This window comes from Anser brachyrhynchus (genome assembly GCF_964034855.1).
Source record: "Anser brachyrhynchus genome assembly, chromosome: 11".
In the NCBI taxonomy this organism is placed as follows: domain Eukaryota; kingdom Metazoa; phylum Chordata; class Aves; order Anseriformes; family Anatidae; genus Anser; species Anser brachyrhynchus.
The window spans coordinates 18,452,029-18,479,780 of record NC_137706.1 but is presented as its reverse complement, the minus strand read 5'-3'; the positions used below and the strand labels follow the sequence as shown (position 1 = coordinate 18,479,780).

At 41.4% G+C, this 27,752-nt stretch overlaps 1 protein-coding gene across 1 annotated transcript; it reads right to left on the bottom strand.

Annotated features, from left to right (window-relative positions):
- Window positions 1-1,260: 1,260 nt before the first annotated feature.
- SYNM (synemin) lies at window positions 1,261-24,818 on the bottom strand. Its single transcript, XM_080551803.1, has 4 exons — window positions 23,887-24,818; window positions 17,815-17,939; window positions 10,341-10,414; window positions 1,261-8,802 (listed from the first exon to the last, which is right to left on the bottom strand). Exons 1-4 carry the CDS (start codon window positions 24,670-24,672, stop codon window positions 4,988-4,990), a joined length of 4,800 nt encoding a protein of 1,599 aa, XP_080407929.1. The 5' UTR covers window positions 24,673-24,818; the 3' UTR covers window positions 1,261-4,987.
- Between the last annotated feature and the right edge of the window lie 2,934 nt (window positions 24,819-27,752).

The following is a 27,752-nucleotide window of genomic DNA, read 5'->3' as shown; positions in this document are numbered from 1 at the left end:
TTTGTGATAAACCGAGATAATAAAGGTTGCTGAAGTTAGCATCATTCAAAAAACAGTTTTTCCTAGCTGCAAAAAACCTTTCCTCATGTGCTGGGCATGTTGTTCTCTGTTGTGCTCATATTTTGTTGCAGGGAAACAAAAGTCAGTTTCACCTTTGAAACTGTTCAAAATTTGGAGTACGAATAAATACCTTTTTTTTCCTCATTTAATTTCAAGTACTCCTTTATAGAATTTAACACCCTATCTTCATTGCATCTTTGAAGTGTCATCACAACTGACAAGTGTGTCAAAAACAGGAAACTGAAAAGAAATCTTAAGTAGTGTATCAACACCAACCCACCATGAGAGCCATTCCTTGCTATTCGGAGCCACGCTTCAAGTTTCAGAGAAATCAGATCTTCCTAACTAACGGTCTAAGCAGCAATACCTCTTAACTTCGTAGATGAAGGCTGAAAACGTATTTCTGACAGAGGCCAGTTTCAGTGGACACTATGCTGCTGATCACTTAACCATCTTCAAAATACGCTGTGCTTTGTCACTAACTTCAGATACTTTTTTCATGGTTTTGGAGAAATGGAGAACCATGGATTTTTTTCAATGGGATAAAACTAGCTGATCTCTTAACAAAATCTCGCTCTCACACACACACAAAATTCATTATGACCCATTTCTTCAATCAACACAAAACTGGGTTAAAGGCCTGGTATTTTACTTCATTACAATTAAAGTATGTGGCTAAAGAGAAAAATAAGCTCTAGAGCATATAGAGTGGTACTGTAAAAAAAAAACACACAACAAATTAGCAAACTAACAAACAAACACACATCTCTTTTAGACATTAAAAGTCTAAGCATGCATAAAAAGTTTTTCTTTTGCTGGAAAATGGTAAAAGTTAGTACTTGGTCAAGTTATAAAGCTGGAAACGCTACAATTTCCATTTTCTGCGTTGTTTTAGCCTCTTCCTCTCCTGTTACCAGCTGTTGAACTCAAGAACTGCTGCTTGTCCCTCCATGTTATGTGTAGTTGCTATAAAGAATATGCTATGTTTTCCCATCCTTTCTATTATCAATGTGAAACAGGAATGGTTTTGCTGGAAATAAAAATTATGTTCATTCTTTGGACTGAAATGAACTCATCAGTCTGAGAGACCTCAGAACAAGATACTTATAAACGCAAATTCCTTTTTTTTTTTTTCTTTCTTTTTTTTTTTGGCAATGCAGCCTTAAAAATATCAGACAGGAAGAAAGAGAAACATCTGCATTGATTTTGATTGTTTAATACTCAAGAGTGAAAAAGTGTAAAATCACAAAGCTTATACCACCACAAAAATGCAGTTTCATTGCAAGTAACCAAAACACAAGCTGCCTGCAGTCTCATACAGCTGACATCAACAACCCAGTTTCAACATTCTTACCGTCTTTTTAAACACCTGCTATTCACAAACAGTCAGTACAGAGTTCTAGATCTCTCACACATCTTTCTAGATTTGATTCCTAGACCAGTGGTTTACACATTTAGAAAAGAGTGCCCCCACTCCTGATCTATTTCAGCATATAAATACATAGTTTTTACCCCCCAAATTAGTAATTATTATTTTAAAAGCTTTTTTCCTAATCCGAACAGCATAAAAATTCTTTTTTGTATTTAATGAAAAGCACAGCTTATATAAGCAAGCTTCAGAAGCGCATGCTGACCGAGGTTATATCACCAATCCTTTCAGCCACGTTATAATACTTATGCAGAAAGTGATTATATAGGGTGAGTTAGTACATTACACAGTAAGGTATATTTGCTCTTACTAGTAACATATGTACCTGTGGCCCTGATTCTGCAAATGTGACTATTTGGCTTGCAGGATGTGATTGTCCACCTAACTATGTTTTGTTGCCTGGAGGTAGTGTTATCCAAAAGCTGTCATTATGTCAAAATGTCTCAGATTAATAAGAGCTAAATGGAAAATTGGCTGCTTATATAAAAGGTTTTAAAACTTATACCATCCATACACATTTCTTCATAGGTATAAGATTTCTTTGTTTTCACAGCCTGAAAGTATTCTTGCAAAGGAACTGTGCATGTATTCAAATGTTATGCTAATGCACATTGACAATTCCCTAGACTAAAATAACTTTCCAACAGCTCACTAAAATCCTGATCTTAAATGGAACTAAAGAAAGTACACTAAAGGAATTTGTCTCTCCAGACAATCAAACCAGTACTATATCTTGGTATAATCTACTATACCTGACAGTGATGTTAATCGGAATTTTTAAAGAGGTGTTATTGCCTCAATGGAAACAATACTTTTTTTTTTTTCCCTCCTGCAATACTAGAGACACCTGTGTTTTGTGATTCACATGCATCTTACTGGTTTATTCCCTCAGTTGACATAATCTGCTGAGCAGGTGAAGATAAACACAATGGAGTGCTGGTAGATTTGTTCCTAAGGATAATGTCTGTCAAAGCTTCCATAAGGTATCAATAAATAGGATTGACCTTGTAAGTAGCTTTTTGTTGATTACAAAATACATTGTCTGCAGGTATTCTTAGATTTATTTTACAGAAAATGTTTAAGTTATAGGTTAGAATCAAACTTTGAGAATATTAACACTTTTTTATTATTATATATTTTTTTTAACTCTGTTGCTTATTATAGACCTGACTCCTTTCTTTATTTAGTTATTTACTACCTGAAGTACAGAATTTGCTTGCTTACAGTTAGGCATCTAGCCGGAAAATTCTGGTTTATCTGCGATTATTAAAATAAACATGTTACCATTTTTAAAAAGTAGATGGTCAGCTAAGGAAACAAAAGTATAGGATGATATTAGAAGTATGACAATTAATAACATCCTACTTATAAATGGAAGCACAGGATCTTTTATAAGCACGTATGAATAATTTTTAAAAATATTATTATTACACAGTGAGCGGTATAAATAAGCTCAGCATACATGCCTTTAGTGCTCCTACACACCTCAGTTTCCTATTCCTTTTCCAGCTGTGTGTTACACAGCCAATTTCAACAAATGATTTCATAGTATATAACTGAAAAAATATCCAATCCTGATCAACGCTGGCACTCGTGCTGTTGCATTTATATAAAGCCAGGAAAATATACAGAAAACTTTGTAATGCAGACAAACCTCCTGAGTTTGTCTTTGGAACACTGATAACAGCTTAAATATACTTTATACAGCTTTAAATTTAGTTACGAAGGCACACAATGATTAATCTGTCCCATATCTGAAACAGAATGGTATGTCAGTCAGCATGTAGCTTCTCCTTAGCTTTGCATTTACATTCATATTATAAAGTAGCAGTCGGTTTTGAAAAATCTAGCTTCTGTTAATATTAAAGAATCTGAAAAGTGAATATCCATGCCAGACTAAGATAGTTTCACTAGATTCTACTCTGGGTTAGCACACACAGAACTATGTTTACAGAACCACAGGAAAATAATTCTGAGACTACCAGACCGGCACACCACAGCCATCCGGTTACAGGTGTGGATGCTCTGCAGAGAAAGTGTGAGAGAGTGAGTGAGTGAATGTGCGTGTGTGCATGTGAATATAGCAAACATAGCAGCTTTTCATTTCTCTATGATTCATATTTCTTGTATGTGTCCAGTATCGTATCTTCTTAACCCAGTGACAAAAACATTTTCGCTGCTATTTTTGTTTCTGCTATCACTGCACGCTTCAGTACAGTTACTGGTTCTGGCTTCCGATCCGGACTTTGAAGTCACTGAATTGCAATTGTAAAACTGAATTATATCCTTCACTTAACCCACGTGCAATCCAGGTGAATTAGCCTATTTTCAAATGGTTTAAGTAGAAACCAACTTTGGCCTGAGAAAAATGTTATAACCATAAAAAGAAAAAAAAAAAGGCAGGGGGGGAATTAAAATCTCAGGTTGGGCTACAAAAAAAAGGACATCTCATTTGTAAACAAAGAAAGGATTATCTGGAAATTACCTGACACGTGATGATCATAGACGTGATCAATATAATTTTTACATTTTTTCTTCAGAACGGAAAACGTATCAGCTAATTCCACTGTTATGAAATTATGCACTATATAATGTTTAACACTTCACTCTTATCCTTAGCAATACCTCGTGTCGAGGTAACCAATATACTGCAAAATAACTTGATGTTGTTAATGTGTGTAGACACTGAAGCTGTAAAGAGTTCTTCTCCTTACATCAGTGGAAATACTATCTAGCTTATTTTTTAAATTAGACTTTTCAAAAATATTAAATGTACTCTGCAACCATAAAATCAATATTTCTCACTAGGAGTATCACGAGAAATTCTTGCTTCAGTGTTACCTCTTGTTTTTTGTTTTGCATTACATTGTAGCTATACAAATAATACCATTTTTGTCATTTCTTGCTATGCATAGTTTCATCTTAAGAATTTTTTTTAGTTGTTATAGATGTAGTAATTTTATCTTATCTTACAATGATTTCATTAGGTATCGCATACAAGTACACAGAAATGGAACTGAAAACCAGCTACCTACCACTTTCATTAGTCTTATGACCTCTTATATTTGTGGTTAGTAGCTTAAAAGAGAATTGTTGGATATTTTAGTAACCAAGAAGAATACAGTATTCAAAAACTGAAAAATCCTATTCAAATCCACACTTGTTAATTAACCTGCTATAAAACAAACAAAATTACAATCCTTTCAATTCCCCACTAGTAAATTTCTGTCTCTACGGGTGGAAAAATCTCAAGTCACTGGAAACACATTTGAGGAAAAACACATTAATAGCATGATTTCTCCCAAAAATAAAATTTCCAGTAAAGTAAAAAGTGTGCTGAATAGGCAGAGCCTTAAGATTCAATACTTCTCAGTCCACTATTAGTATCTAAACAGATCAAATGTCTCCTCATCCCTTTTTTTTCCTGCTTTTAAAAAAAAAAGGATTATCAAAACCTGTATAAGCAAATTACCAAGTAGACTTCATTAAAGTGTCATTTCAGAACCACTGTCCATCATTCTCATCATCATCTTCCTCCTCACGGTCCAGATAGAGAAGAGCAACCTTCTTTTCATCTGAAATAACTGACCTTTGGTCTACCATTCTTTGCAATTGTACAGTTTTATCAAAAGAAGACTCCTCCACTACCTTTTCACCATGACTTTGGGAAAAACTGGAGAGAATATAACCACTTCTTTTACTTTCATTTTCTACAGTGTGGTCACTTTCAACTGTAATCTGTGACTGATTAAAAGAAGGGTCTTGCTTATTAGATATGAGCATCGTTGCTTGCTGTTCTCCACTTGCCACTGTAGATGCTCCACCCATATTGGAAACATCCATTTGAAAAGTAAAAGATGTTTCTTTGGATCCCACTTTAAAATGCTTTACGGACCTACCGCTGTCAGATGACTCTTCTGTTTGTGAAAGATCTTCCAGTGTTTCAGAAATGGGTCTTGTAAAAACTATTTGCTCAGTGTGAGTTTCCCCAGGACTTATTTTAACATGCCTGAAAGATGTATTGATATCTGAACTTCCTTCAGTCTCTGAAAGATGTCCTCCTTTATTAATAAACTCTGGGATTTCAGAAAGGGAGCCCTGATATATGATACGCTCAGTGGTTTTAACTCCTGTCTGACCTACTCTAAAATGCTTTACCGAGCCTTCTGAAAGAGTTCCGTCTCCCACTTCACTGATTTCTATGTGCTCAGTGATGGGGCCCTGGTAGATGATTTTTTCAGCTGTCATAAACTCTTTGGGACCTAACTGAATGTGTCTCACTGAACTTTCTGTCTGTGAGAAGTCTCTGGTGTCACTGACCTCCACTTTACCAGAGATTGGTCCTTCAAAGATAACTTGTTCTGTATGAATCTCTTTTGGACCTAATCTGAAGTGCCTTGCTGATCTGACATCCACAGCCCCTCCTGTCTGAGAAAGATCCTCCGAGCTATTGAGCTCCAGGGAGCCTGAAACAGGCTCTCCAAAAGACATTTCTTCAGTTACTTGCCTTGATCCTACTGTAACCTGTCTTGTGGACCTCCCGAAATCTGATGAAAACTTCTGCTGGGAAATATTTCCAGAATCAATCTCTTCAATAGTTGTAGTACTGGGGCTTCTAAAAATTACTTCTTCTGTGGTTTGGATTTCTTTAGGACCCAGCTTAAAATGCCTCACAGACCGGCTCACCTCTGATGAGCCTTCTGTCTGAAGAACATCTTCCGTAGCACTGAGCCCGAATGTTTCAGAACCAGGCTGTTCATATATGATCTGCTCAAATCTCTGGATTTCTGTTGGACCAACTCTAATACGCCTGATGGATTTGCTCTCATCAGTTGATTCTGGTGAGTGGGAGACTTCCCCTAAGTCTGCAGTTTCCAAAACTGAACCATCATAAGTAACTTTTTGAGTGGTATGATAGCCTGTGCCACCACTCCTCCTCACTGTGGATGAACTGTAGACTTCTTGATCAGCCAAAGGAGTGTATTTATCACTACGTGAAGAAACATCTATTTCTATATCGCTTTTACCATCAACTCTCTCTGAGCTCTCTTTTTTCACAGAGTGTAATGTTGTCTTCTCCTTCTCACCTGCAATTACTTCACCAAGCTGAGCTACATCAAACTCATCAGCATTAAGGGTCTGAGATAGATTGACTTCAGCAACAATTGTCACCGAGCCTCCCTCATCTGTTTTGTCAACTTTTTTGATATCAAATTCTAAGCTACTAGAGTCAGCTTGATTTTCTTTTGTTAATGCAGAGAGCTCTTCTTTCACACTTTCTGGGAGACTGCCTTCCAACTGCTCCAAAGCTTCCTTCAAGTGATGTTTAGGGTCCTTAGTTTCCTTTGATAAAAGACCCTTTATTGAAGTCTGAAATTCTTGGGGTATTTTTATTTCTTTTTCAATAACAACGGATTCAACATGGGATGTTCCAGCTTTGGGATGCTCTGTTTTTAAAATATGGGCACTTGCTTCCTCTCCTACCACTCGATATGTTTCTTCTGTAGAGCTTACACCTTCATCCCTCTTGCTTTGTGTGCCTTGCAAGAATTCATCTTGCCAAGAATACTTAATAGTTGATTCTTCTTCTATATGTATTTGCCCATATACTGAGTCATCATCTTTTTCATTAATAATAGGATGATCATCGGGAACAGATACAAAATATTTTTGTTCAATAGGTGAGTCATCTTCCTCGGTGACTTCCTCCACATGAGTGAAGCTCTCGTGGCGTTGTTTCTTCTTTTTAATATCTTCATGTGTAAATGTTATGGTTTGTTCCTCATCGCCATAGCGCTTCTCTCTCTCAGGGAATGTATCTTCCACTTCTTCTACTTCAAAGGGTGTTGAAAAATCAGTCCTTTCATCAGTGACATAATCTAGTGGTTCCTCTACAATCTCGACATTAACAGACAAATTCTTTTTGCCCTCACTTCCTTTCAGGCCTTGATGTACTATATCTTCTATCTTCTGTTTGGAGGGAGTTCCCTCAGTGCCCTCTCGAATCACTTTTCTAACATCCTGGTTTGAAAGACTTCCTAGGTCAGCTTCATCAGAAATATCTATCTTTTCCTGAACTCGAGATTGCACTGTGGTCTTAGTCTTTATTTTCCCATCATCTGGTTGTTCTTGCTTACTGAAATAGGTGACTTTTGTGTCTGTTGATATTTGGGAACTAGAAGACTGTGTAAAACTTTTAAGAATGTCAGCAACAATATTTTCTGCAATATTTTCAGTTGACAGAGTTCCCGTTTTATGACTTCTGTCACTAATTCTCTCTTCATCTTTCAGACTAGATTCTGTAACATTGACTTTGTGAATTTCAGCAGGCTTGGTTACATGGTCATCCGTGGAAGTTTTAAAACCGTGAGACCTTATGTCTTCTTTATTCTTCTGAGATACTTTGTCAGGAGCAGGCGTTTCAAGAATGATGGGTATCTCAATGACATCTTTGCTTCTGGATACGTCTGTATCTTTTTTGGTTGATTCGCTCTTCAGAGTTCTTGCATTAGAACTATCAGCCCCAGTTACCTTCTGATTAATGACTTCCTCACGGACATATTTTCTCTGTTCTACCCCTGTTTTTGTCTCAGTCTTCCTTCCAAAATCAGCACTTCTTTCTTGTACGAAAGTCTTCTCATCTGTCTTCTTTCTCTCCTCCTTTGTTTGTTTCTCCAGCTTATCTTTTTCTTTCAGCAGAGATATTTTTTCCTCAGTTGGTTTGCTACCTTCTCTTTTTTCTTTAACCGTGGTCCGAGTTTCGGTTATGGTTTCTTCATATGTAGATGGTTTAAAATTGGTATGCAGCTCATAAATTGGAAATTTAGTGAAGCTTGGCTTTGTTCTTATATTTTCAGTAATCTCTGGCTTTTTGTCAGCTTTGTTGTCCTTGTCTGATCTTTCAGTGTGTGCTGATTGTTTTGAAAAAGATACTGTGGATGAAGCTGTAACTTCCGTTTTCTTTCTTTCTGGTATTGTCTTTTGCTGCATCTCAGTGTTTCTCCAGCTGCTGTAAGATGGAGTAAACGCTCTTAGTTCTTTGTGATCTGTCACAATCCTTTCATCCGTTCTAACAGTCGTCGAAGGGCGATATATTGAACCAAGTACATCTCTTCCAAAAGCTTTTCCACTTGCTGATGTCTGTGATCCAGCCTGTGTTGATTGAGCTGAATAGTGTGCAGAACTGCTTATACTTGCTGCAGGTATTCTGTATCTTGTATCAGTGATCCTGATAGCTGGTGAAGCTTGATTTTTATTTCTTTCTTGATAAGCAGAGTAAATATCAGTGTAGTTATATGAAGTGTTTATAATATCTGCAAAAAGAGTATAGGTGACCAAACATTAAAATAATGGCTCGTATCTAAAAATAATATAAAATATAGAGAACTAGGAAATGTAATATTAGAATTTTGAAAGAAACAATGCCTCTTCATTTTCTGTGAAACTTTGGCAAGGCATTCCTGTAGGTTTTGCATGATAATTATGTCTATGTATAAAATATATTAAAGCTGAAAGCAAAGCTTTTTACTAAGTTGCAAGTGCTTGCTAATTTTATGTTTTGTAATCTACTGGTTATTATGATATTTACTTAAGAATTACACATTTCAATTTTATATTAAGGTTCGTTTACATTTAAAACTTCTTATTAAACAATGTCTGCTAATATCCCAGGCTCTTTTTTTTTTTTTTGCTTTGTTAGTCAAAGTGGCCTGAAGCTGTTCAGTTTCAATGAAGAATGAATGGCATATCTGCAGAAATTGACAACACAAATACAACTCTCTGTTGCCACAAGGTACAACAAACTACAACAAAAGAGAGTAATAAAGAACCTCTTAGGCCATATCTGCGCAAGCTAATAAAATGGACCAGGAAGCATTGCCTGGCTCTAAGACTGACTCAGATTTACTATTCCTAAAAAGCTAGCCACATCTGCTCTGACTTTTGTAGTGCATCCTGGTCTGCGGTAACCACTGAACACACCTGAGCATTGTCTGCAAAAGGACCAGCTAGTCCAGATCAAAACCTTGCCGGGGCACTGCTAACAATTTAACACCACACGCAAACGTATGCAAGTGTTTCAACCTAGGCCCGACTCTGTTTAAATTTGCCACTACAGATACAGCCTTCAAGTCTCTTCTGGGACTACTGCCTACGATAGTCTGATGACTTCAAGATAACACTTAAGATAAAACTCAGGTGTATTATCTAGACTAATTCATGAGAGCGAAGAGTGGCCATCACAGTCAGATCAAAGGTCCGTATCGTGTCCTGTCATCTAGTGTCCTGTTTTCAGTGACCAACAGTAGATACATAGGGAAGAGTATAAGAACAGGGCAAGTAAATAGTGATACTTCCCTGGTATACTCTCACAGCCTCCAGAGATTTGCAGCTCCTAAGATAGAAATGGTATCTTTATGTTTAGTAAGTCTTGGATTTTTCTTTCGTTACTCTGTTTAAAGTTCTCTTTAAACCCACATAAACTTATTAACACTCACACTATCTCATGATAATGAATGCCAAGGTTTTAACTAAGTTTTGTTAAAGACCTCTTGCTCCATACTTCAAAACTCTCTTCAGAGCTGTGTGCATCCAAAAGCTTTGCTTTTAGAGCTATTTTTCTATTAGAGCTACAAAACATCACTTCCTGCTTACATTTTCCACCTGATTCATGATTTTATAACTTATCTCATATAGCATAGCACTATGTTGATTTAAAATATTCAAACTCAAAACTGACTCAATATTCACTTTGCAGTACACTGGTAAAACGTATACTTCAGAAACACCGTAATGCAATAGTTTCCAGTTATTTAATTTCATTCAACTTTCATTTTTAATAGTAATTTTTTACCTTGAGGCAATTGCCCGGCAAGCTGCTCTCTCCATGTAATAATCCACTGGTTGCTCTCCCCTTCCAACAAAGCTCTGCAAAACACACAGAAAGCATTCCATCAAATATTGGGAAGAATAATCATAATATTTAAAATGTGTAAGTCTTAGAAACTGAAATAATTATTCTGCAGGTAGGTCAGATCTTGAGTGTTTTTCACATCCCATATTTTTATCAGTGGGAATGAGAAATCTTTAGCTTCTTCCAGATTCTTAGTTTACTGAGTCCAATTCTTCAGAACAATACAATAATCTTACAGTAGGTTATTGCAAAGAAACCATACAGTTTTACGTTAAAACTTCCAGATTAGTCAATATACTGCTTCTTGACATGGGCAAGATCCACCAGTTTCCACTATGGAATCACAGAAGCTTGCAAAATTTTCCAGAATGATGGTCTTATAAGAGAGTTAGGAAAAAAATGAAGCCAAACAAAACTTAGCAAATATTCAGTAAAGCTTTTTCAGAGAAACACATGGAAGTGTTTTATAAAGAAAAGGCAAAGATGAGAAAATATTAGCAAGTAAATAATCAGCAGCTTTCCTGCTGGTAATATAGTACTAAAAGTGGTGCAGATGATATATGAGGGAACTGCTACACCCAGGATTTCTAATTTCTATCCTTTCCAAATGAAAAGGGAAGAAAAGTATTACTACTGCTGTCAAATGCTGGCTAGTGCTGGAGGAAACAGCTTGCAGTTTTAAATTGCATTAAAATAACTATTCTTAGATCTTATTCTATCTGAAATCAACACAACGTATTTTACAGCAAAGAACTTGGAAAAAAAGTTGTGATAGAAACTGCTCGGTTTCTTTTAGTGGCACCTCTCTTTGTCTCCTGTGTTCATCAGCCTTCCATCCATTTGTTTTCTGCAGCACCTCTCTAGCAGTTCCAGGAAGCTGCCACTTCCACAAGCCTTGTGGTCAAGGCTTCCTCATGTTGACCAACCATGACATCATATTAGCTCAGCTGCACTTTTTCAGAAATGGACAGGACAAACTAAATTGTTTACCTTTAAGGAAATTGTATCGTTACAAGCAGAAGAGCCTGGATAAAAGATCCAGCAGGGAACAACTGCTGACAATCTGCTCCCTAGTTTTGCCTATTACCTACTTTCAGGGTGCTAACTCACAGAAAGGGAACCGTTAGGTTGCCTCTTCTTTGCTGCTGGCACACATCATCTGTTCCGGGAGACACTGCACCCGATCTATTCCTATCCTACCTTTATGCCAAACATTGTTCCCAATACGGCATGCAGGAGCAAGGACAACACCTCCCCTCAAGAACAACCTGACAGCAGCCACAGCCTCGCTCAACTCCTAAATAACTTGCTACCCTCCATTTTCTTCTTTCTACAGTGGTGGAAAATACTCCAGAGGTACATTTCCCAGAGATATTAGCAAAGCTGAGGGGCAGAACATTTTCAGAATTAACTGTTCTACATTAAGAGAATTCATACAGACACGCAACATACTTATGTCCCCTTGGGGGAAAAAGGACTAAGTCCATTCTCTGTAATTACCAAACTGTCCTATAAAAATAAAATTGTTGGCTTCTTCCATTTACCAAGTACAAAAAAATAGATGCCAGGGTGACATCTTATTCAGTCCTGGAATTGTTAGATATGGTGGTCTGATAAGACTGGATGTCAGAATCCCTGGTAAATTCTCTGGAAATTTTTGTGTGCTTTCTTCTCTCTTTCTACCCATATGCTTGTACTGTCTGACATGAAGTATGTCCAGCTGCTCTTCAAGAAAAGAAGAAAAAAATGTGTCCCTTTTCCGCTTTTGCTGAGGTATGAGCTCTGCTCTACCCTGAAATAGTGCTAAACTGCAGCGTTGTGGTGCAGCAGCCTAAAAATCCTATGGCAGGTTCTTTAAATATGCAACTGAATGCAATAATCAGCATGGTACTTTGGTGTTTTTATAGTCACTTCTACTGCTGAGGTAACTGTTTCATCATTTCCAGTTTTGGAAATGCCAGATGTTTTGCACTGATAACACAGAGCCACAACGTGAAAGTTGTCAGAGGGAGGCTGGAGGACTGTGATAGCTGAGGCTTCTGACTCCCTGGGGGGAGCTGAAAGTACGTGAAGGTTTTGGGATAAACACATTTGCTGGGCATTTCTAGAAAAATGAATAATGCAGACATTTTAGATCAGACACCTGTAGATTTTACATGACATGACTAATCACTTTGGACATCGTATGCTTCTTTTGGTTTCTGACCGCTCCTAGATCCAGTAGGGCGATGCTGCACCAGCAAAGATCATTTGCAATTTTGTTCTTTGCAACCATGAATTTGCCTAGATTCAGAAGAAAAGCCAGATTACAATTACCTAACATTATTTACAGGCTACTTTCCCCCTTGAACAGGCTCAGATGAACGCTTTTACTTGTAGTTTGTTGGTCAATTAAACTCCAGGACATCCTTTATTAGGTAAAACCAAAGTAAAAGCAACTTGTCTTTGTGCATGTTAAGAGAGGCTTGCTAGGAATTAAATCACTTCAGCACTTCTAGAGAATGTTCCCGAGAGCAAACATCTTATCTGATGAAGTTAGTGGATGCCAAAAAATTTGTTCTGAAAGACTTGCTAGAAAAGTTGGTGGCATTACAGAACAGTACCAAGGAGCTGGCAATGAAAGCGTTAAGCATGATGAAGGAAACTAGGAATGTGGGTAGTTTGACTAAGGATTTCTGGCTGCTGTTAAAACAACAGTTGTTCAGTTGCTGCAGCAACGTATGAAGTCACTAAAAATAAGTTCCAAGAGGTAACTGTATATGGCAAAGGGCAACAGCACACAGAAAAGCTGGAGCTGAAATATTACTACTGAAAATATGTTTTAATTGAAAATGAAAGGCAAAACTTCATGAAACCTCTCTAAAACTGGACAGTGTTCTACTGTACACAGTTCATAATGCATCTCTTCAAGATTATCAGGTAAACAAGAAAATATTAAACTGACTTTAGTTTAATAAGCTAGCATAAGAAACTGCAGTGCCATGTGCTGAGCACTCGTTGGGAAGCCAGCAAAGTCAGGTTCTGTTCATCAGCTTCACCATTGCTTTAGTTTATGCAGGGCATTTTGCTTCTCTGTTCCTCTGCATACCTTCTTAAAACTAACTTTAAGTCATAAGCTCTTTGTGGTAACGACTGTTTAAATCTTATTTTAAACCTGAATAATAGATTAACCTTAACTGTGTCAACTTCTAAGTATTTACAGTAATAACAACAACAAATTCTTCCAAGCAGCACTCTTCTAAAAAATAACTGCCAGCCACTTCCTTCAAGTCAGACCCCACACGAGATATATCCACGCTGTGCTAAGACTTAGTTTAAGCATCGACAGAAAATACTACAACTGCACCTTTAACTCGTCTCATTATTAATACCATTTATCTAAGGTAAGCAGCTACATGGTGGCCAACCTGAAGCCCTACTGTGTGCTGGATGATAAAAATTAGTCCAGGAGAGCAGGTGGATGAGATAAACTGGCTGGGGTGGGAAGAAAGCAGTTACCAAATGTAAAATGATGCCACGCAAATGTTATCGTGGTCATTCACAACAGCAATAGCTTGCTCTGTCTCAGTTACAGAAACGGTTACAGAAACCTGAGATAGGGGCAGTTAGCCAGCAGGCCACAAAAACTCATCCTCTGCACCCCAGGTATTTGAGAAGGAGTGGAGAAAAACAAACAAACAAACAAAAAAAACACTCTCTGGGAAATGGAATGGGGGAAGCATTTTTACGGGGTAAAGGCCAATCCCACACAACTTGTTTCCATCGCGGGATGAGAGAACAAGGACTGTGTGAAGAATATTAGGTGACTGACTGCACATGAAAATCCTTGGACGTGAAAGGCTCAGAATATTCTCCAGAAAAGAAAACAAAGACAAATACGAGGTATTGGATGGCACAAGTTGTAAACAGACAGTATTGCAAGTGAGTGGAGAAGCTATGCTGAAGAGCTGAGGAGGCCTTAATGTTGGCGATGATTTCATGAGAGGTAGAATTGGAAAGGTTCAGAAGAAGTGTTGATGGAGGAAACCACCCTAAGAAAGATTGGTAAGTAGGCCTGACAAGTTTTTTTTTAGGAGGTCTTGACAATGACCATGACAAAAAAAACATGCTTTGTAGGCTCCACTGCTCCAAAATGCAGGGCGACAGCCTAGAGTAGAACATTTGTGTGACACTAAGATTTCAAAATAAAATATTTTACCCTTCAACAGCAATACAGTTTAGGGAGATTTAGGGAGAAACCTTAAGCAGGTTTTCTATCTGCTTTTAATTTTAGAGTCTTAAACAGTGAATAGTTCACCACTTCTTTCTGGAAATAAAACTCAGGATAGTTTAAGTAGTTGTGGTTTTGCAGGTTTCCAAGAACACAGACCAAAATCAAAAGGCGCTTGATAAACATTTACTAAGCATTGGAGAAAAAGGATTGGGAATGAATATTTCCATGAGGTATAACTTTATAAAACCACACAAGATTTCACTTCCTGAGTGGGCCTCAGCGCCCAGAGCAGAAAGTCTGAGCAGAATCCTAGAGGAAGTACACTGGGTCCTTGGGGAAGGGTGTTCCTTGCAACAGGGAACCTTCTTGCCAGTTCAGAAGCAGCACTGACTAATGGAAAGAACTAGCTCTAAAAAGGGACCTGTAGGAGTTGTAAAACAAAGGGAAAATATAGGTGGGAGGTACAAAGACAGCTCCAAGAAGTAGACCAGACACCACACCCTTAACCTATAACGCCAAGAAGCAAGGAACTGCCTAAACCTTCATGGAAACTTCTCAATGGAAAGTTCAGGATGTTGAATTGAGCCTGAATAGGTGCCTTTTGTTTCCAATACGCATAAGCAAGGGTATATGTGAAAATGAATGGAAGCTGGTTTCATGTGCCATGGGTATCACAGATTAAAAGGCCTGGCAGAAAGACTGGATTTCAAAGTATAGATCAGCAGTCCAGAATTGTCTTACTAAGCGGCTTACTAACTGGATCCATCCTTTTACCCTCTGACAGCAGAGCTGATAAAGGCCATCCAGTAGGGAAGGCATTATTTTCTTAAGTGAGGGGAGGAAAAAAAAAAGAAAAGGTAAAACTGCATATGTGTAAAACAAACAAAAAAATGCTTTCCAGCTTCTGAGATTTTAGAGAAATTTTGTTTGCAAGCATTAGGGTTTTTTTGTTTGTTTGTTTTTCTGATCTGAACTGCCTATTGCTCTGTATTCATCTCCAGATCTTTTCAAGTGGACAGATACTCACTTGTCCACTGAATCTGCCTTGCCAAGACTATCAGTGATACCAGTTACATTCACTACAAACAGATGAAGAAACCCTACACGTTGAGAAAGCATCTCAACTGGGCAACAACTACATGCTGCAGATGGATTGCTCTCTGTTATCAAGGGCTGGGAATCCTTAGACAAACCAATAATGTTCAGATAATCAGTGATAAAACGTCTGGAGAAGTTCCAGAATTTCCTAGGCTTTCAAGGCAGAGCAGAAACACTGATGGTTCACTTATTCACTAAGAATGTGTCAAAATAGCTAAACATCTGGGCATTATCATTCCCAATTATGGCTGAATACTAATCACTGAATCAATTCTGAAACTTCTGTTATTGTGAAAGTGCTAAGCCCATTTTGCAGATGAATAAACCAAAAGGGGAAAGTTTAAGTGAAACCAGAAGTAGTCAACATCACAGATGGGATTAAGTTCAGACAAATCATATTTTTTGGCAAAAGTAACAGAATGCACACAGATAAGGATCACTATTGGCTACCTTTTCCAGAGTCTGCCTCTCCCACTAGTGATGCTCTAGACACTACTGGCTTTCCAAGGATTACTGGGATCCCACTCCACCAATAAAACATCCAGGTACCATTTCTCACCAATTTATAGCAAAGAACTTGTCCCACATGCTGCCTGTGATTGCATCCCTTCCAGGAGCCAGCCTGGGGCTGTGCATCACAGCATACATACAATACTCAAAGCACCTTGCGGGGACTCTTTTTACTTTTTGATGGACTACAGACATCTTTTGCTCTCTAGCTTGTTACCAAGCTATTCAGAAGTTACTATTGTAAGCTTCTCAAATTTTCTATTATACAATAATTACAATTAAAATACAATTAAATATTTATGCAGGTTGAATATGGAAAAATGCGCACTATATAAAAGAGCTAATGACTGAGGCATACTTCCTTAAAAAGGATAGGAAAGTATGATGACATTAAATGTTTGCAAATTATTACTTAGCTCAGTAAGAACTGCGCTTCTCTCTTTTTGAAGATCAATAGCTCCATGAAATTTATTTAAAATATTGTGCAAGTTATATAAGAGAACATGATCTTTAAAACAAAAGTAGTATCTACCTCCAATCCATATGTTTTTGGTTTTGTTTTTCTTAACCTTCTGAATCAATTTTATGCCATGTGCCAACCAATACATCATGACTGTTCAGACAGCAGAATTACTCTGGCTTTTCAGCTGCACAGCTACTAAGTGGTTATATATATATATAAATGTATATATATATATATATATATATACAGTACTGAGGATTTATTAGCAGAAAAGTTGGTTGTTAACATCTCATTCTTGACCCAAACATATTTCCCTAAGAAACCAAGGATATAGAAAGCCACGATTTAGTAAATAGACTTTTCTGTGATCTTCCCACTATTCTGCAATTGAAACAAAACAAAAATGTGAAACTCACTACTGACACTGATGCTGCAAGTGGCCAGTAGACAACATATTTGAATGATGAAGTGTGCTGTGTAAGTTGACAGATGGCAGCTACACCGCCTCATGTTTTAATGATTGCAATTTTGAGATATTGGCTCCTTAGCTCATAATCAAATACAACATCAACAATTCACATCAACTTAATGTCAACTTGACCAAGAGTAAGAAGGTTTCTTATATACCAATATATTTGTACAAAGGTACAATAGGATTCCTGTAGTTTATATTGGCTTCTCTAACATGTTCTACAGACAGCAGAATAGAATCGGTTACTACAAGAGTTAATTTTGCTCAAGGGATCAAATTCCATTCACTTCTGCACACTAGTAATGCCTATCAGTGTTACTAACAAATAATATTTTACTATTCTTACAAGTTTTTCCAAAGATCTCAGACAACTTCACATGTATTAACAGTCTGCTGAAGGGGTGTCATCTTGCTTGCACAATCAAGCACAAAATGGCACGGTAACCATGTCACAGAACAAGCCAATGGCAACCTAAAAACTGCTATCAGGGATCCATTCACTCTGTTCTAACAAAATTACAATACATACAAGGAGTCTAGATCCGAGGTTCTGAAGTTAACTGCCTGTATTTTAAACGCTGGAAAGACGAATGGGACTCCCATATCTGGGATTTAAATTACCTCCCATTAGACAATTGAGCGTGACCGCAACTCTTACCTGTAAGTTTCAATTTCAAGGATGAGGCCGGCTTTCACTTGCAGTAGTTCTTGATAGTCCTTCAGGTAGTCTGTGATCGACATGGTCAGGATCTGCTTTTCTTCTTCTAGGGCGTCGATTATCCGCTAAACAAAAATATTGATTTTTAGTTTTGAATGAACTTCAACATCTGTCATGCTTGCATGCCTAATAACTTAAAAGTTTTAATTAAACAAAACAAAAACAAACAAACTCTGAGAGAGCAATAAATCAACATATTCCATCACTTCAAAAAACAGAACAAATCAGCTCTGTGACCTCCCCATATACATTATTATTGAAGCAGAATTTTATGCTAAGATTTCACTTTATGCCTTTTGAAGCTAGTTGAATACTTAAGCAAAACCCATTCAAATACCCTGTACATTAAATACACTGCTTTATAAATGCGACTTGAGTGTGATTTATTTTATCATTTTAAGAGCTTAGGTATACGTGTTTAAATCATACTTGAGATCAGGAATTTTGGCAATTTCTTTGTTAAGACAACCTGGCTGATTTCTCTTCGTTAGTATTTTGAGGTCCATAGACATGTGTACCCAAGCCAGTCTTTGGATTCAAGTATCTGGAGATATTCATAGTGCCTAGGAGGTAAAGGATGAACCTTCAGAGGTTCCTTCCAATCTGGTTTTCTACAGTACTTGGACGCCTGCTTCATAAACCACCCAGCATTCTCCTGACTGCTACTCAGAAGACATAGAAGGGATTACTCATTTTCATCTTGATAACTAAAAATAACTTTGCACCTTTACATAATGACTATAAATGATGAGAGAGTAGGACTGATGAAAAACCTGTCCACCTTCCTTTAACAAGTTTGAAAATGGAGGCAGAAGCTGATAAGCAGAAAAAGGATCCAAATTGATCTAAATTTGAACACACTCTAAAACACTAAATGGAACTTTAAATACTGGGTAACTGCACCCAACAGAAAAAGCGAAGACTTATTCAACAGAACATTAAGATTTGATTTAGACCAAGGTAAGTGACTCCTCTCGAAAAAACACTGCAGGACACGAGTACTCCAATCACTGGTGTTACATCTCACATGAAGGGCAAATTCCCGTCTCCAGAAAATAAACCCTCCTGTAATAATTGAAAGGAGCTTGTTCAGTGCAGACTCAGAACTCAAAGTACTGATGTTAGCTGCTCAGTGTGATTCTTAATTGTTTCCTTGCTACGGATATAATCTACTAACTCAAATCTGCCCTCCTCAGCCAGCAGACTGATGCTAACAGAAATGCTATAGATCACACCTTGTTCTGGGAGCTAGGAAGACAGAAAGGATATCTCAGCAAAGGCCTGACTCCATTTGGTTCACAGCACATTGCACTAGGCAGGAACACCAAACTGCCACTTACTGAACAAAATCTCATGCACACGTACAACACTGAACAGGAATTCATGACAGCACGTATTAGATGCATCTTAACAAATCCTTTGCAATACAAACTGCAAAATCAAGACACTAGTGGTCTAGTTTTCAAAAATTCAAAATACTTCACTTCTATGCATCAAGTGTTCAAGTATCACAGCGTGAGCAACAGCGTAAAAACAAAGATACAGCAGGGGACTCCCCACTCTGGTTAATGCCACTATGATACACCCTTGGCAGAAGTAAGGTTTAAGAATTAAGAATGCGAAGTGCTGGCATTGCCAACATTTATGGCCTTTTTTAAAAGTAAAAGCAAAAAGAAAGCTTTATAAAGGAAGCTGCCTGTATCTTCACAGACATGTAGGTATATCTCTGTAACATATTCATCTTCATTTGCAGCTGTTGCTATACAATTACACTGATGCTTGGGTATTAAACTTAGGTGATGTGACAAACCTTGCCTACAGTCTTCAGTGTATGTTAAACTCTTTTTTTTTTTAAATGTCAGAAGACAAATAATATCTGCAGCTAATAATAGCAAATAATATCTAAAACAACACCATCAACCATCCCCAGACTCATCCAGCCTGCAGTGGAGGTAACGCCCTGTGTGGTCGTGCATGATGGCAAGCAGAACCACTGACCTTCAGCAGCTCTGAGGCAACAGGCCTATTCAAGAACTGACACAATGGAAAAATCTCAGGATGAGAAGGGAAGAAAAGTGCCAGGCCCTGCTTTTAGAAGGAAAAGGCTATCAAAAAAGAACGGAGATGTTGCCAGAACCAAGAGAGTCAGCAAAAGGACCAAAAGACAAGAAAGACTGCATCTCTGTGGGACCGACTACCAAAGGCGGTAAGAGCTCTGATACAAGAAGTGATTTGGGCATTTGCTGCCTCCCCATTAAACAGAGACTAAAATGTACATCTGCATGCATATGTTAAAAAGAGCTTCACAATGCACAGGTGATACCAAAGCCCCAGGAGAACCTATACAGAGAGTCTGTGTGCTGGACTAAGGGTGCAATTCCAAAAGACTGGGGATAGGCACGCCTGTGCTTAAGACATAGGAACTTTGGTTCCTCACCCCAAAGGTCTGAAGCCTGACTTTGAAAAGCCACCAAGATTCTACCCACATGGGATCCAGAAGTTTGAGTTAAATACAGTGTCCTAATGATTACCATAAGGGGCTAAATACCTCGGCCAGCTGTGCAATAGCTCCAAAGAAATTCATTCCAGCAGGAGCAGACATTGTATAGACTGGATGGCAGACAGCCACCGCCTGGCCTTCCCTTATGTTTAAGCATGATGCAGAGGACAATTGGTCTTACGTGCTGCTTCCAAGCATGCTAAAAGGTGTATGAAGTTTGGGAGGCTGCAAGCTGACCAACTTCCATTTTGTCAAAGGTAATCTGTACTGTTGCAGCCACGTTTGCTTCACACTGGAGTTTCTTCAAAGGGACTAACTTGCAAAGATTTGTTTCTCATCTACATGAACTGTCCTCCAAGTCCTGGTGAGGTCCTACCAGAACGGAAAAACTGAATATACGTGATACTCATCCTTCAGATGTCCCTTTCCAGTCAGCAGAGGGAAATTTTAGAAGGGCAGTGGCAGGAAAAGAATGTACTTGGGGTGTCCAAACTGTACCTTCTGAGGGAATAAATCCAGGGTTTCAAGCTCCAGCCCTTTCCATCTGGTACAGTTCACCAATCCCACAACTCACTCAGTGGCTCGGTAAGGGGAGGAACTGACACTCTCTGCTTAGCTGGCTAGAAACTGGTACACACAAAAAAATGCACATAAAATATTGATATTATATGTTCATTTGACAAAATGTTTTCTTCTCTGGAGCACCCAGCATCACTGACACGGGAGCTAATCCTAAACCCACTGAATTAATGAGGAATTTCTGCCTCTTTCCAAAGCAGCAGGATGAGCTGTGGTCTTTTTTTGCATCTGAAAAATACGGGGCTTCCTTCTGCTGTCACTCCATATGGGAACTGGCACTCAGATCACTGGGAGCTTTTGCGTGAGTATTGTCAGAGCCCACAGCTAAAATTATGGAAGTAAGACATAAAAGATCTACTGACTTCATCCCTCGGCATCCAGGACGAGTGAAAACGTTCCAAACAATGCGTGATTTACTGCCTGCAGGGTTCAGCTGAGTTATAACTCCAAGCACATATTTCTATTTAACATTGCTGAAAGCTTTAGCGAGGATAGGGATGGGGCAGGAGACAAAGATGGACATATAAGGCGACTGGATGATGTATGGAAAGTATGAATAAATCTACTTGCTATTGCAGCTGCAATGGACAGTAATCACTTGACTAAAATCTGTACATACATATCATTTCTATGTGACACTTCCCAATAAATAACCACAGAATAGATGCTCTTTAAAGAGTAGCTTGAAATCCATGCTAAATATTCTTCTGCCAAGAAAAGAAGCAATGACAGGAGGAAAAAAAAAAGGCAAAAAAAAAGCTTTGATCACAAGAATAAAACCTGAAAAAGTTACTTCTACACATTCTATCCTTTTTTTTTCCTCACCGGATGTGAATGAAAGGCTTTTTCCTTCTCACGTACAACAGATTTGCCATTGGAAAAGACCTTTTCCATTAGAAACCAGGCGGTTTAGATAAGGAACTGTTCAGAAGTTTTAAACCTTATGGTGTCATTTTCACTACAATTCAAATATTTTTATCTATCCATATATATAAAGATGAGACAGCTCACATGTTTTCAAGTTGGATATCAAAGCACTGTTGCTTTTTTCTTTTATTACTATTTATTACTTACTAGCTATTGCTCCTGTAAAAATACAAAGCATGCCAGATGCTCCTGAGAGTAACACTCCTGAAAAGACAGGAGTTTATCATCTTAGTAGCAAAATTACAATCCAGTTTTGAGTATTGAAACAGAACAACTGCAGGGCATACATTGATTTTGATTATCTGACTTCTAAAATGTGTTGCACTGTCTCCACTTGCTCTTCTCTATAAAATTCTTTAAAAATTCAAGCAGATACAGAGACAACACACTGGTATAAAAACACCTGAGTTGAAAGAAAGAGTTGGGCATCTGAATACACCCAGTCCGACTGGTTCTAGAAGAAAAATTTGTGGTGTGGATAACGAGTGATACTAAATGCTCCTTTTAAAATAACACTGTATTTAAAGGCTTTAAGTTCAAGCAATGATGATTAAAGGTCAGTGACGTTTTCATTTTAAATCACTAATAACAAATATAGATAGAGGACATGTTTTGGAAATCAGAATAACTAAATATAAACTAAACTAAATAACTAAATATAAACTAAATATAAATATATTAGGTATTTGTACATTTACATAAACTTATGATCCTAAAAAAAAAGGTTAGAAAATGTTCTTTTTCTCTTTACATTTTCACCTGGCTTTGACCAATAGATAGATTTAATTAGAAGCTGTATGTAAATCTCTCACTAAAGCTTTGGAAGAGTTTGTATTACATGACTGGAAGAATAAACTATCCTGTCAAAAACGGAAAAAAAAAATAAAGTTAAAAGCATTTCTGATTACTTCTTACATGCCTAATTTGCCTCAGTTCACAGCAATCTGCAAGCTACACAATCTGCAAACAAGCTGGTAGTGTACAAAAAGCAGAGCCGCAGCAGGTCCCAGTCCCTGCCCACCGGCCAGCACCTCCATGACCTGCCACGGCTGTTGGACCCAACGTGACCGCGAACACGCGGGGTTCGGACAAACAAGGAGCTCCAGCAGAGTGTTAGTAAAAGGCCTAGCAATGAACAAAAGAAATGTTGCCCTCGGGAAATGGATCGATGGTCTGGATGATCTAATACGTGCTCTCTGCCCTAAATCTGATGAACTGATATTTTGTTGTCCCGGCATCTGCTGATCAGTTCATGCACACGGGGCGATTATATGTGCTGCCAAACGTTATTCTGACTGCAAACAAATCCTCAGCTACAGACGCTATGACAACTCTGTTTAAAACCACCAAAATCCACCTGCAACAGCTACCAGTCATCTACAACATTAAAGTTTTATCTCCGAACAATTCCCACTCAGCTTTAATTTGTTGCACTGTAACAAATCTTCCCGCCTTCAAAAGGCTAACTTTCCTCACCTACAGCGTGGACTACTAGCATTTCTCTAAGCCCATAAGTGCATGTAAAGCAGAAAGTAAATTTGGATCCTTTCTCTGATCCCAACAGGTCGGCCTCAAGTCTCCGGGCAGAAGGGAAGCTCCGTGTCCCACCGCCCAGGGACGTGGCTCGTCCATCCCAGCGTCAACCTGAGCAGGGCCCCGGCGAGGCTGCGAGCCAGCTCTTGGGACTTGGCGAGGGCACGTCGGGAGGGGAGCACCTGTCACCAGCGGGTCCCCTCAGGGTCACCGTCACCCTGCGGCCCCCCACCCTTCGCAGCGGGCTCTCCCTAAAGCAGGGCAGGGGGCTCCCCGCAGCCCCCAGGGATGGGCTTGGCAGCAGCCAGCTCTTGCTGGGCCACCTCCTCTTCCAGCCCGGGGAAATCCTGCTGCAGGGGTTAGGGGGCTCCAGGGCTCACATCCCACCAGGGGCCGGGACCTAAAGCAAAGAGCGAGCGGGAGAGCAGGAGACCCCGGGGGAGCAGCGAAGCGGCCGGGTCCCGCCACGGTACCTCGTACTCCTCCACCTCGGCGCTGTGGCGGTCCTGCCCGGCCAGCAGCTCCTCCTCCAGCCGCTGCTGCAGCCCGACCAGCTCCTGGCCCTGCCGCCGGAGCTCCTCCAGGTGCTGGCGGCACTGCCGGCCCTCCTCCCGCAGCAGCTCCAGCTCCTCCCGGCTGCGCTGCGCCTCCTGCTCCTGCAGCGCCCGGATCTGCTCCTGGTAGCGCAGCAGGGTCTCCCGGCAGCTCTGGCCGAGCACCATCTCGTAGGTCTCCTCCAGCTCCTCCAGGCTCAGCGCGGACAAGGGGGGCGGCAGGGCGGCCAGGTCAAGCCGCAGCTCCCGCATCTCCACCGCCTCCCGCCGCTGCCGCTCGGCCAGCTGCCCGTGCTCGACCTGCAGCTGCAGCAGCAGCTCCTCCAGGGCCACGCAGTCGCCCCGCAGCCTCTGCAGCAGCTCCCGCTGCCCGGCCAGCTCCGGCTCCAGGCGGCGCCGCGCCTCCAGCACCTCCGCGCCCAGCAGCCGCAGCTCGGCCAGCTCCCGCCGCAGCCCGTCCCGCTCCAGCTCCGCTTCCAGCTTCGCCCGGCTCAGCTCCTCCAGCTGCACCCGCAGCCAGCCCAGCTCCTGCTCGGGCACCCGGAGCCCCACCAGCTCCTGCTGCCGCAGCTCGGCCAGCTCCCGCGCCAGGAAGCGGTTCTCCTCCTCCAGCTCCCGCACCCGGCCCACGAAGAGCCGCAGCCGGGAGTTGAGCTCCTGCAGCTCCCTCTTCTCGTCCCAGCCCGCTTCCCAGCGCCGCCACATCTTGCCCGGCCTGCGGGCTCGGGGCCGCGGCGGGTCCCCGGGCTGCCGGCGCCGTTCCCCTCCTGCCGCCTGCCCGCGGGGCTCTGCCCGGCCCCGCCGCTGCCCGCTGCTCTGCCCTGCCCCGGCCCGGCTCGGCTCGGCCCGGCCCGGCCCTGCCCGGCCCCGCACCGCCCCCAGGAGCCGCCCGCCCCCGCCCCCGGCCCCGCTCCGCCGCCCCGCGGCGTCCCCTGGCGGGCCCGGCCCGCTCCTGCTGGGCAGCTCGGGGTCCCCCCGTGCCGGTGCTGGGCCCAAGCTCACCTCAGGCAGCGAAAGCTGGTTTAGGACGCCGCTTTTGGGACGTGGGAGCCGCTGGAAAGCCTCCAAGGTTGAGCCTGTGGCACAGCTCACCCTGGCACACCACAAGTGCCCCCCCCCCCCTTTCCTGGGCCTAACGCAGAGCAGCAGTGCCCGCAGCCAGCGTGTCCCCACATCCACCGCCTGGTTCCGCACCGTGTCTGGGCTGGGGGCACAGCGGGGTCCCGCTGACAGGCGTTGGGACGGGTCAGCCAGGGAGGTGGTGGAGTCACCGTCCCTAGGGGGGTTCAAGGAAAGATTGGGCCTGCTGCCCGGGGACATGGTTTGGTGGTTGACAGTGGTGGTAGGGGGGTGGTTGGACCAGATATCTTGGAGGTCTCTTCCAACCCTAACGATTCTGTGACTCTGGGACTCCATGAGCTGCTCGGCAAGGAGGCAGGGCAGCAGCACTCCCTGTATAATCTACCAAACTAGAGGAAAAGATGAGGAGTGACTCATTTTAGCCTTTTTCATCTCCCCAGGCACTCTTTCTCTCGCTCCCTCTCGCACACACACTTCGATTTCACGCAGCGCTGTTTTGCAGAGATTTGCTGCTTCACACAAGGTGGCAAGCCCCCCGCACCTCTACCGTCACTGCATTTACTCCCCGGGACGGTTCCCAAAGCAGCTGGAATTTGGCACAAGCCCTGTGAAGCTGGGGACTGGGGCACAGCCGTACCGCATCCACCCTCTGGGGGCACAGCATCCCCTGTTCTGCTCTGTCCCCCCCTTCCTGAAGCCCCTCACCTCTGCAGCCCATCTCTCTTTTTCTCAGAAAGGCCAAATGTTGGCTGCTGCTTGGCTCTCCGCAGAGTGAGTTCCCTTTTAATCTCAATAAAGCCTCCAGGATTTGAGCCCAACCACCGCAGATAAATCATTGGCTTTGGCCTAAAAGTGAGCCAATTCAGCCTTGGCAGATCTGCTCTGTCAGAGGTCACCGGGAAGCTGAGATTTACTAAAGACACTTGCTTTTTCTTGGCCTTGTGGTCAAAATCAAGTCCCTCGGTGACGCTTTAACACCTGCTGTTCTTTTATGAGGGAAACCACTGTGCTTCTGGGAGGAGGTAGGTTCCTGTGGTTTACAGGCTTTTTCTACCTCTGATGTCACTGTTAGCCTAAAAACCCCAAATAAAGAGCAGGCTGGCAAGCAGCGTGCTGCCCACAGCAATGCTGCTGCACTGACAGGAGCAGGGCGGCTGGTTGAAATGAGCTTTCTGGGGTTCGCTGTAAATGTCCTGCAAATGTCAAGCTAGCGGTTGCTTGTTCTTTCTTGCCGACAACTTGACTGATTTCTTGCTGCAGCTGCATTCATAAATTTTGATGATTACATTGTGGAAAACCCAGGAGGTACTGAACCTCTGCCTTTATCCATCCTGAGAAAACACCACAACTTCTCCCTAGATGCTGAACAGCTTTCCAGGCTGGGGAATCGGCTTGTTGTGAAACTTGTGCCTGTTGATGTCTGCTAAACAGCCTGGAGCTTGGTCCTGGGCCTGGGCCTGCAGGATTGTCAGCAACTGGGCAAGAAATTTGTGGTCTAGGATAGGGAAAAACTGACATAGGCAAAATTTAGGCCCTTGCTGGAGCAGAATTGAAGTTGTCTGAGCTGGATTCCAGCCTTCCGTAGCCCCCAGATGTGCAGGTACCTGAAATGGAAACACATCTTTGGCATCGTTCTCCCTGAAGGCTTTAATGAAATACTTTGCGCCTGCAGAAGAAGGGAAAGGAAAAGCAACCCGATGCAATCTACCAATGATGGGCAAATGAAAAACACCCAGAGGCTTCTGCTTCCTTGGTTATTTGTCTTTCCTTTGGGGAAGAGGGGTGGTGGAGCCGCAGCTTCACTGTTACAGACACTGAAGATGGCTGCAGCAGAGCCCAGCAGATCACTTTCTCAGCAGCAGATCTTTGGCACAACTGAGACAAGCAATGGCCTGAAGCTTCCTTCCTCCCAAGGTAAATCCCTACTGCTAGGAGCCCCATCCTCCCCCTAGAAAATCAGCTCTAAACCACAGTCTGTTGTGGCAAAGGTCTGGGGAGGGAAAGGGCAGAGGGAGTTCACAAACTTCATTGCTGCTTTGGTGACAGCAGAGGCAAATTGGGTCTCTGTGGTCTCTTGAGCTCCAGCAAAGGTCTTGTGCTTTTCCGAGGTTCATTGTCAGCATCCTACAAATTACGAAGTGTCACCCTGGTAACTCTTAATCCTGCCTTAGCACAGATTGCTCCGCATGCTGTCTCATCTGCGAAGTTTAAAGGATGAAGCTGTCACTGGGGAAACGTTCTGGTTCTGACATTCCTGAGATGGATAGACACAAAGAAAACATATCGTTTATTAAAAAGGTTCAAGACGTTGTGATTCCTGTTTACAAGGGAGCTTCAAACCACCTGTTTGTTTACAGATAATTCCTTCTGTTAGATCCTCGGAGGAATATTTCCCTGTACTGGGTGGGAAGGAGGGTGACGTGCAATATTCCCCATCTCCACCTTTTGGCTGTCATGGCCACCCCGCATTTGTAACAGTGATAATAAAGCAAACACCAGCCCTTTGCTATTTTAATAATACCAGGTAATTCCACAATACTGGGGAAAGATGGACTTTGGCTCTCTGCATCCCGTTTGCTAGGCTTCACCAAGCTTGGAAATCCCCAAAAACTCACTAACATATGGGAGGCGATGTTTTTCCACAGGATCCGCTCTGTGCTTCCAGACCAGGGGCACCCTTTTGCACTCCCACTCTCCCTGCAGCG